Source organism: Euprymna scolopes, chromosome 27 (genome assembly GCF_053919585.1).
Source record: "Euprymna scolopes isolate OS-2025 chromosome 27, ASM5391958v1, whole genome shotgun sequence".
NCBI classification, from domain to species: Eukaryota; Metazoa; Mollusca; class Cephalopoda; order Sepiida; family Sepiolidae; genus Euprymna; species Euprymna scolopes.
This window is the reverse complement of record NC_136508.1, coordinates 26089397-26101759: the sequence shown is the minus strand read 5'-3', so window position 1 is coordinate 26101759 and position 12363 is coordinate 26089397. Positions and strand designations below refer to the sequence as shown.

General features: G+C 34.5%; 1 protein-coding gene across 1 annotated transcript in view; it reads right to left on the bottom strand.

The window, feature by feature from the left end:
* The window catches only part of LOC145248688 (uncharacterized), a 211321-nt gene extending 208358 nt beyond the window's left edge, over nucleotides 1-2963 (bottom strand). The window contains exon 1 of the mRNA XM_080110346.1: nucleotides 2710-2963. Coding sequence (XP_079966472.1) covers nucleotides 2710-2895 — 186 coding nt within the window. The 5' untranslated portion in view covers nucleotides 2896-2963. The remainder of the gene's footprint in view (nucleotides 1-2709) is intronic.
* Nucleotides 2964-12363: the final 9400 nt, after the last annotated feature.

The following is a 12363-nucleotide window of genomic DNA, read 5'->3' as shown; positions in this document are numbered from 1 at the left end:
CGAAAGATACGATTTTTTTGCAACTTTCGCTTAACTTGTTGTGTTTTAAATAACGAAAATAATGACTCACCTTTTAATACATTTATAAATAATGAGCCTCCCTCCCCCCAGAAAAAAGAAACGAAAACTATTTTAGTAAAAGATTCGGCGGACTTTTATTGACTTCCATCCATTAAATTCCACAATTTACATTTTTATTGTTCAATGTTAAACTCATTGATTACAAACTTAACTTTAAGAAAAATATATTAATGAAAAAACAAAAAAAAATGTCATGTCTTTTATCGTCGGCGATAAGTTTACAATTATAACGTTCTAATAAATTGAACATGTACGTTCTGGCCACCACCGAGAAAAATGCTGTCGCGATATTTTTATTGATGGCGGTCACAAAGTACGTGTTCAATTTAGTAAAACGTTATAATTGTAAACTGATCCCCGACGATAAAAGTTATGACAAAATTTTTTATTGGTTAGATAAGCGTGAATAATTTTTAATATGTGAGATAAGCGTTAATAAAGTCTAAATTGTGTAATTTAGAGGGGTGGGGCGAATTTCGTAGACGTACTTCAGGGATTCGTTCATATTTTTTTATCTCATAGGTTTTGAGAATCGATTCAACAATATTTTTTATTAAATCAAATGATAAAAGGAAGAAAGCTTGAACCGTTTAGTTTGTTTGTTTTTTTTTAATGCAGAAGGACAATGTTTCACAACATGTACTGTAAAAAAGAAAAGAAAAATAAATAAAATATAGTTGCCACCGTTTTAAACCAAATTATAAATGATTGACATAAATACTTGGCGATTGGGCCGCCAGATTGGTTAAGGGATGATGTGTTCGTATGTTATATAATCCGGATTAATAGAATTTCAAGGTGGCAGCCAATGAGAATAGGCGGTATGTTATATACATAAATACACAGTCATACACACAGACATACATACACACACACACACATATATATATATATATATATATATATATATATGCACACTTAAAGAGAGAGAGATGTCTGTGCTCGTATGTATAGCCGTGATTAAGGAACAGTTTAATCAGTTGATACTATTTACGGCTGTTGTACATCTGTTTTTTATTGTTTTTTTTTTTCAGATTTATTTGAAAGCTTTTTATACGTTATAAAGTAATTTTGTCAATAAATCTATATATCTTACTTAGTCTACGTAACATATGAATTCGCGTGATGGTCTGTGCATACCTCCACACATGAACTTATAGATTATTAAGGAGACTGTGTTTCTCGTATAATGGCAAGTTCGCTAGGTTTTAAAGAGTGATTGATAGGGCTATGACAACAGATTAATCTTATCATTGTTTTGACTCTCGAGGGTATATCCGACACAGTTAGACACATTTAATCCATCGAGAACCACACCAAAAAACTTCAAGATATGGGAAGCAAATGCAAAACATGCTTAAAAATAATACGTATAATCATCGATCTGTTTCATATATACGATATATATTATACTTAATAATCAACGCGACAATAAAACGTACTGTTTTACTGTGTACATTTTCAGCGTCCCGTTTCTTTTTTCGCGTTTAAATTATCCAAATAAACAATTGTTAATACTTTCTGCTTTTTTTTACATCGTTCATTTCCGTATTACGTTTAAGTTATTATAACGTAATTGTCTTACAAATAAATCTACTTTTACCGTTTGACAACCATAAGAGCATTTTACAACGGCGATTTACGCGACAATAAAACGCATTGTTTCACTGTGTACGTTTTCAGCGTCCCAATTGTTTTTTTTCTTTGCATATAAATTAAAAGACATATCAAAATTTGAATTTAACTTCAATTATTATTGTATCTGTTCAGTGCACATTTACCTATAAGTATAGCAAACCACTTATAATTCAATGGCTGTAAGTTTTTTTTTCACAAAATAAACAATTATGAACAGAACGACTCATAGAAATCTATCTATATTCTTTTTTCATTTTAATATACTTTCATAGAAATGTTTCTGTTATGTAGAAAAAAATATTTTCTTTACGTTACAAGTGTCACGCTTATACATTAATTCCATAGCTAATATAACATACTGACCCGACGGGTCACGGGTAGTCTAGTAACAAATAACAAAGGTTAATTAAAAATTACGAATATGGCTTGAAAATTAAACGGTGGAAGATTTCAGATAAAATAATTAAATCAAATATAAAATGAAATGAAAATAAACTAAATAATTAAATTTTAAATTATATTTTTAAATAATACAGTTGAAACGAGGCTATTATGTCGAATAAGTAATGTCATCGAGCAAATTATTTAAATAGATTTAATTTAATGTGATATGCTAATGACCGTAACTCAATGAATGTGGATGTGATTTGAATAATGCTATATATAGAAATTACATGTAAATTACGATATCTCCTTTGACAGAAATACCCTATCATGGGCATCTCTATTTCTTGACCAGGAGAGGTGTACACATGTTACATAAGGGAGGGAGAAGAAACGGATTTGGACTTGTACACTTTACTTGAGGGATACTGGTACCCTGGTGATGACGTGCCCATTTTACTAATGAAGAGAAAAGTTTACGACGATGAGAGAGAGAGATATTACAAGTGTTAAGAGACGAGAGAACGGGATCCAAGATCTCTTAAACCGTTTGTCTAGTGGTTAGGACGTTTGTGTATTTATGTGTTTATATATAGAAGTTCATACTTGGTTCCGCTGCTCTGGGAGAGTCTTCATCTTGGTGGAGCTCTCTTGCTGTTTTCGCCGGAATACACAAGATGAAGACAGATGTTGGGTTTTCAACCTTTTATTCTCCCAGGCATGATCTGCAGATGTCGCCATCGATGGTCTCCACTGTGGGTACCTACCACGTCCCACGTCTGGGGCGCGCATCTCCCCCCTTACTTAGGAGAGAACCATTTTAGACTTCTGCTCGGCTCGGCTTTTTCTGAGAGACTCAACGTTTCACCAACCTTGCCACGTAGCATCACATGACATCCGGTTAGATGAAACGTCCTGCAACGTGGATTAACTACAAAAATATCTCTCTGACGTCCTCCCACCATCTCCCCCTCTCTCTCGATCTACTATCTAATAGAGACACAGATAGAGAAAATAGAGAGAGTATGAAAGAGCCAGAGAGAGAGAGAGAGAGAGAGAGAGAGAGAGAGGAGAGATGCTCTTTAACACACACACACATCGCCTTTATATTTCTTTGAACATCGGAAGTTGTATACACACACACACACATACACACATGAACGCTACTACTTTATATATATAGATAAGATATTTCTTTGAACATCGGGAGGGGTGTACACACAGACGAACACACACAAACGGACACTACTACTTTATATATAGATGTTCTTCTATAGAAAATGGTATTCTTCCCGAAGTGAGAAATATGTATTCAAAATAAACTTCTTCAATATCCAGGCAACGGGGAATATTTCTGCTCGACATCAGTTACATGACGAAGCGATAAAAGCTAAAAATTACTCAAAATATTTCATCAATCATCAATTTATTTGGAGCATATTCTGTCAGGTGAGGCATTCTTTTTAGTTTTCTTTATTTCTGATATTGACGTATTTATGATAAATTGTTCATATTTGTTTAAAATTACACACACACGCACACATTCACACAAACACACACACACATATATATATATATGTGTGTGTGTGTGTTGTGTAGGTGTGTACCAGCAGGCCGCCTAGAATTACCCCGCCGAAAAATACGCTTAAATATGATACTCTGATTAAGGCAGGTTCGGTATGTATTGGGGAAAATATATAGTAATGATTTAAAAATTAAAAATAATGACTCGTGCGCCATCACCTAAAATCGAAACCAAAACGTTTACCTTACGATTTACTTTTTCATTTTTGTTTTCACACTTCTGCATAAGTTTTCCCGGTTAAAACCCAAATATAAGTTTCGCATGGGTTCCAGTACCCTATATATTAAGTTTCATATTTGTAGACAAAAAAGTGACCGATAATTTTTGTAGGCATTTTTTTAAAATATATATATATATATATATATATATATATATATATATATATATATATATATATACGCATATATTAATATTTATATATATATATATAGTGGAAATGGTAATTAATAAAAAATTGAAGAAAGTGCTCAATACTGTTGTAGAGCAAATATGCGTTTTATTTTTTATTACCGTATCTTTCTGTCGAGTTACATTATTGTTTCAGCTACTCGGCCGTTTTTTGGGCCGTCTGTAGCTCCCTCAGACTTTTACAGAAATGTTCGCTATTTTGGGATGAAAGAGTGAATAAGGTCAGGGGGTACGAGGAGGGCGGAAGAAAGAGAGGAAGGGAACAAGGGGGAAGGCGGATGGGGGCGCTTGGTATGTCGGTAATGTTTTAGTTTTGAGGTTTAAGGAACTTGTGGGAGAGGGTCTGGGAAGTTCATTTCTGGTGTGGATGAAGGCATAGGGATACATGGAAGGGAAGGGGAATATGTGGGGGTGGGAGGAGGGGGTTTACTTTAAAATTCGAGTCTTAATGTTAAAGTTTTTATGCGTCTCGTTGGTGAGATGATTTCTTGGTAAGTATGCCTTGACCGGTTGGGTGTTCGCTTATGTTTGGAGGTGGGGCGGGCTATGATTCGGTTTATTTATTTTTAGTTTTTATTTTGTTGTTAATTGTTTGGAGCGGGTCAGCTAGAGGTTGCGGGCACGGGTACACACATGCGCACGTACACACATATATACTTAAAAGAAACGGTCACATGTACACATACATCCCCGCCCTGGCGTGCAGCTATATGTACATATGTGCGCCTGCATGCACAGACCAGACACCCGCGTTGCTCTCACTTACGTCCAATTTTCTTTAAGATGCTAAAATTGGGTACGCGTGCGTGGACATGGATGCGCTCATACATAGATACATATACACATCGACGCCCCTGCCCCCAAGGAGGCGATTATACGGGCCCATATGCGCATATTTATTCAGGCATACTTGCACCCCTTGCCTGAATAAATATGCGCATATGGGCCCGTATAATCGCCTCCTTGGGGGCAGGGGCGTCGATGTGTATATGTATCTGTGTATGAGCGAATCCATTAATATGAATATCAATGCACAAAAAACCCAAATTTATAAGAGTATAGACAGATACCAATTTATTTGAATGAGGATCTTTTTTTCAAAAAATCATACAGATATTTTTGTGTGTTTTAGAACGTAGCTATACACAATCACCTTCTGAAATAATAGAAAATCAACATCCAAAACCCGGGCAACGCCGGGCTGAAATGCTAGTATATATATATATATAATGTAAATTTGGTTCGTTCAAAATTAATAAAACCATATTTCCACGTTACCAATTTATTTGAAATGTTCAGACAACCCATCTTTAGAGTAGAGGCATATTTTTATGTTATTAAAATAAATTTACCTCGCGAATTATTAAAATATTAAATAAAATAAATATATTTTTTTAACCGTGGTGCGAATCTGTTCTGTTGATAAAACTGAACTTCCGGTTCGATTCATTTCACAGCCACGAATTTTCATTTGACAATAAGCTGATCGACTATGCCCAGGTATTTTATTAGCTTCAAAATGAAGAAATTGTTTCCTAATTCAACTTATATATATATATATATATATATATATATATATATATATATAAAGCTGAATGTATGTGTGTGCGTGCGTGTGTGTGCCTAGTCACAAATAGGCTCTTATATGTTTGACTATTTAAAAAAAAACTGATCTGATATAATGATAGAAGATGTATCGAGACACAGGAATGGGTATGTTTGATCTGGCAGAACCGTGGTTCATTAAAATTGTGGGGTCTGCGTTCGCGCCTGGTCCACAATGTATGGAAATAATAAAAATAAAAAAAATTATAAAAACGTTTACAAGTGTTTTTGATATAGGTGTACATAACTATACTTTGATAAGTATGTTTTCACTTAAATATGGATGGTATAATAAAATTGGAGGGTCTGTGTTCGCGCTTGACCTCCATAGAATGGAAATAGGCAAAAAATTTAATAAAGATATTCATATATATCTGCGTAAGTATACTTTGATAATTATGTTTCAGTTTGGAGAACTATAGTATAATAAAATTATGGGGTGTTCGTTCTCGCCTGACCGCCATAGAATGGAAATATGTCACAAAGTTTAACAAGGTGTTTTAATATAGCTCCACAGAATATTGTGATAAGTGTTTCAGTGTGAACCGGTATGGTATAATTAATTATGGGGTTTATCTATTCTATTTTTACGTTCATCATATTTTGCTTTGGTTTTGATACCCTCAAATTCGAAGCTATCTCTTTACAATCCTTCCTTTTCATAACCTATCATACTATCATAAATCAGAGTCAATTTTCTGTAGGCTTGTTTTATACCCAGTCAACGACGGGTACATTTGCTAATATATATATATATATATATATATATATATATATATATATATATATATATATATATATATATACGAAATGTGTAATTAGTAAAGGCCTGGACAAAGTGCTCAATACAATTTCGGAGCAAATATATATCTTTATTACCGTTTTATCTGCTTAGTTACACATGTTTCGGTTACCGAATCATATCATCGACCCAGTAACTTCGTCACACTTTAGCAGAATTGGTTATTATGTTGGAAAAACGGTATTAGAAAAGAAAAAAAACGAGGAGGAGAATTTCAATTCTCATTTGAAAGCAATCAGGTTTGAAGATTTAATAATTAAATAAACATTTAAAATAGGTGAGGTGGAGTTTAAAATATTCAACCAGGCACGGATATGAGAGGATGGAGGAGGGGGAGAGAAAGATAGAGAGAGAGAGAGAGAGAGAGAGAGAGAGAGAGAGAGAGAGAGAGATGGGAACAATGTGGAAAAGAAGGGAAAGAGGGTCAAATACGTAAGACTTTGTAGGCGGGGTTAGGGGGAGAGAAAGAGAAAGATAAGGACTAAAGGGAAAAAGGGAAAATATAAGTAGTCAATGTGCCCTCACTAGCAGATTTTCGGACTGTCGCTGTTTGTTGCTGGAGAGATGTCACATGGAATTTGACACGTTAAAGATTTATCCGGATTGGAGAGGGGTGTTGTTCGCAGTAATTAAGATGCGTCCTCTAAAAGTAAGCTTAGTTACATCAAACTTATACGCATTTACTGGGTCGTTGATACAATTCGGTAAGGGAAACCTGTGTAATTAAGTAGATAAAACGGTAATTATATATATATATATATATATATATATATATATATATATATATATATATATATATATATATATATATATATAAGGGCTCGACAATATTTGTAGTACACTTTCGTATTCGACTTTCCGAATACCATAGAGTGGCGAAATTCTTTCAATGGCATAGCATAAGCATATAAAAACAATACCTGAAATAAAAAATGGAAGAAAATCGATTAGGTAAGGAAAAATATTTAATTTTCATCATTTTTTAATAAAACACAGCGACATTATTTTTCGGACATCTTTGAAAAACTGTTATTAGTCTGTAATATAATCTTTCTTCTCAATAATTTTAATCAATCTCTCTTCATAATGATCACACATATGCACAATAACATCTCTACGTTTTTCTATTAGTTGATTTTGGGCATCTAGTATTCGTTCCCATATTTGAGCCTCTTTCGTTATTTCAGCTCCATCATAGACAAGTTGCACACGCATTTCCCAAATATTTTCCATTAAATTTAGATCTGGGCTTTTTGCAATCCATTCCAAAGTAGTCATATTCACTTTAGCCATCCATTCTTTCATGGATGCTGCAATTGTCTTGTTGTAGAACGAAATCATTCCCCATCTCTTTTCTTATCTTTGGTAGGGTTTTCTCGTCCAGCAACTGTTTGTATCTGTCGCTATTCTGTCGTCCTTTCAGCCACTCCAAACATATATTTCCATTAGCGAAGATCATACCTCAAACCATAACTCCTCCTCCCATCTGTCGTTTGTTCAATACAACAGGCTCACCCCTTCTCGACCAAGTACACCATCCATCGCGGCTATCAAACTTCAAACGCTTCTCACCAGTAAATATAGCCTTCTTGAAGTCAACATGCTTTGTTAATTAGCTTTTATCACTCTCCAGTCTTGCTCCTATGTGTTTCTTTGTTAGTGTAATTTTTTACTTAACGTTTGCATACTTCAATCCAATCCTGTGCAGCGTTCTTTGTACTGTTCGAACGTTTACATCCAATTTCTCGCTGTAACTTTTTCCCCAGATTTCAAACGCTGTGTCACAGTCCTCTTTATTCGCCTTTCAGATCTCTTGCTAATTGAACTTTCCGTTCTCTCTTCTTTTTCCGCTCGGAGTTTGTCTTCAGCATGTATTCGACCGTTGATTTCGACAGCTTCAAGTCCATGGCGATCATTCTGATTCTGAAGTCATCTTTCCGCTTCATCCGTGCCAAACAGCCGACTTCTTTTGAATGCATTTTACCCCGTGAAATGTACTTGCTTGCCAATAGAATAAAACAGATAATTGATTCCAATGATGATAGCTAAGTGTACACGCAGAAAATTTCCATACAGCAACACATGCATGAACATAGCTCTTAATAAAACAGGAATTTTTGTCATGTCCGGATAACAGTGTCGCGCAAGTTTTTGCAAAAATCACAAAAAACTAAAATGGTCAAAGTCAAACTACAAAAATGATTACACTAGTAGTGGATTTTCACCCCTCAACTACGTACTTACAATCTCAATTTTTTTGGCACTAGTAACTACATTGAAGTACTTTTTTCAAAGTGACAGATAAATATTGTTGGGCCACACACACATATCTATCTATCTATCTATCTATCTATCTATCTATCTCTATATATATGCATATATATATATATTTATATATATACATATATATTTATATATATACATATATATATATATATTTATATATATATACATATATATATTTATATATATATACATATATTTATATGATGATTGCAACATCTTGTCAGACGAGTGCCACTCCCTCAGACATTTTAAATCCATGAGCCCAAATGTCTGAGGGAGTATCTATACATACATGATGATATATATACATATATATACATATATATATATATATTTATATATATACATATATATAGATCTATATATATATGCATATATACATACATTTATATATGTATATAAAGATAACCATATATAAACATAGGTATATACATATATGAGGGACGCTCCAAAAGTAATACCTTTTATTTTATATCCCGCCCGAATGGATGAAGGGTATATCAAATTACCTTGTTACGATTATGAAATTATGCATTCATTACTTGAGATGTTGGCGAAGTGCATTGCAAATGGTGGTGGTTATCTACAAAAAAAACATAAAAAGCCACCCGTTGAAAGGGTATTCATCCTGTCTTTGTAGATCTTTAATCTTCCAGTATTTGAGTAAAAAATATTACGATTTACTTATTGAATAGCCATCGTGTTATTTAAAACAAATAATTACAAAATACCATCTAAGGTGACTTGCAATATTCGATCAGAAAAAATGTCAAAGCCTTAAACATAAATACTATAACTTTGAAATTTATGTAGAAGACCAGCATGCCATTCTCTACCGAACGCCTTTTATGAATAATCCATAAACTGTGAAATCACCAACAGTTAAAAGATTAGCAGTTTTACAAAAACCACTGAAGCCATATTGTACTTCACTAAATTGGCCTCGATTTTCCAGAGAAAAAACTTGCCGTTGACCAACCTTTCAAAAGTTGTACTCATGATAGAGAAGAGACTAACATGACGATACTTTGTTGAGTCAGACCGATCAGCAGCATTTGTAAAGATAGATATAATAGACGAATATTTTCAGCAGGAACGGAAACATGATTTTGAGAAACATATGTTGAATGATTTTGAGAGGATAGAAGAAATTTCTGGAGCATGACGTTTGAGAATGATAAGAAGACTCTAATCAGGACGGGAAGCCTCAACCTGCAGAAAGAATCTTAGGAACGACGTGAATGATAATCATAGAATCAAGTGGCTTATCAGTTTTCTAGGAAAAGAATCAGGAAGAACAACAATAAAACCAATAGAAGAATTGTCTTCAAAGATACGAGCAAATAGATCAGCTTTATCCGTTCGCATTTCACTCTGCGCTATAGAGATTGGAGCATTATGTCTCACAGACCCGAAACGCTTAGCAAGGGGGCTTTTATTTCTGTATGACCGTCTTGTTCCATACGCGTGCGCATATTTTGTTGGCAAAGGATTCCTCATCAATCGTGAGCGAAATACTGACCTCCCCCCCCCTTCGAGTTGGCCATTTATATTCAGCAACTCTCGCGACTTCACGTGGCTTATCTCGTCCTTCTCCATAAAACACGGCACACCTCTTTTATCTTCTTCTGCTGGTTTCCCGCGCTGGCAGCAGAGAAAACATATATTTTGCTTCTTTTAAGCGAGGTTGTTTATAAAATGACTAGTACACACTCATTCTATGATTTTCTTTCTCATCCATTACGCAGCGAGAATGTTAATGTTTTTATACATATGAAATATAATTATGTTTCTCTTCTCAGATTCGCCGCTGTTTCTCTATGCTGCTGTTTTGTCTAGCCGTGGCCGCATAGTTCACCACACATTTCTGATATGTATGGTCGTCGACTGTCTCATCAGTTTAGCTAGGCGAATAAAATAGTTTACATAAAATAAAGAAATAGAGACCTTTTCTCTTTTAGATTTTATTCATGGAGAGAGCAGACTCGCCATAGTAGAATTAATTAAAGTTCTCTTAACTAATTATTTAATGTATTCATACACGTAATTAAGTTAAATAACAGGCGAACATAGATCTTAAGGTGATTATTTCGCCCTTAACGACAATCAAATGTTACCTTACAGAATCATTTGATAACTATCTCGTGCAGCGTCCTTCTAGCAGATTCGCATTATTCGGTGTCACTAGCTCGGCTCTTATTGACAGACTGATTTGTAAAATATTTGTTTGCCCTAACTTCAACAAGGCGTGACGTCAATATTATAATTACATTCCATGTCATCGTATATCTTTCTAGTTTGACATGCAACAAAACTCTATAACTTTAGTTGCCATACATCTATAATTTACTCACTGGTAACAATTCTGTTTTGCAAGTCTCGTGTTCTTATAATATATACTTAGAACACCTCTGTCAAATTAAAAATAACTCACTGACTCCAGAAATGATGTAACATATGTTGTATGTAAGAAAAGTATTCCGGTGATAATGTGTTTCACGCATAAATCCTTGGGAAAAATGTAGTAGTAAGGTTACAAATAGCATTACCGCAAAGAGACAACAGGTGCGTTCTTTTTTGCGATTAGCACAGGGAAAGAAGCAGAAAAAAGAGAAAACCAAGAAGTGTACCTGGTTTTATGCAAAGAAGACGTGATGAACGGGATAAGCCCGTGTAAATGGATGAGGTTTGAATAAGATATTTTAATAAGATATTTTTTATAAGATTTTAATAAGATAAAAGGACCCGTTTTGGAGAGAAATGATGTAATACTCTGTTTCATCTTGCGTGGGTAGAAACGTTATTATCAGTCGTAATCTTGCAGAATAAACACTGTGCTCAAGTAAATTAAACTTGACAAGCCACTCGAAACGTATTTTTTTCAAGTTGTGGTAGAGAAAAGAGTGAATATTTGAAAGGGACTAGAAGCAAAAATGAATAAATCGGATCAATGTTAAGAGAAGTAAGGAATAGATTACAGAAACAGTAGTAAAGAGTTTGCAGTGAGAAAAAGGACAGTATGGGGCAGACGACTTTGCTCAATAGATTGCCAGTTCGAAATGGTATTGGATGTATCTATCTTATTGTATAAGGGAACTGGCACATGGCAATAATAAATTGTATTGCTTCATAAACTGTTACACACGACTAGTGTAGTCTTGCATAGCCACGTGCGTTTCCTTTTGACAATGATCGCTAACCCCAACGTCTTGTGTGTTGGATTTATTTTCTTTAATTTTTCCTTTGGCTGTAACCGAAACGTATGCACAAAATTACAATAAAAAATAAAACAGCTGTCGGGAAAATATAGAAAAAAATATTTTGTGGATGGCAGTTAGGCTTTCGGTGCAGGTGTGATACTATCAGCTAAGGTCTCCATCTACGTTCTGTCGTGGGCATGTTCGTTAGTTTATGTCAGCTCATCTAGATCTGCTAAGGGTTTATAGATTTTATCTAAACCACAGTATGCCTTCACATGTGTTCAACCAGCATCTCTCTTAAACTGTAACTGTCGTCAGATGTCGCAAACCCAGGACTTCCCGTAAGTGTCACAAAACTCACCGAAACACATAAA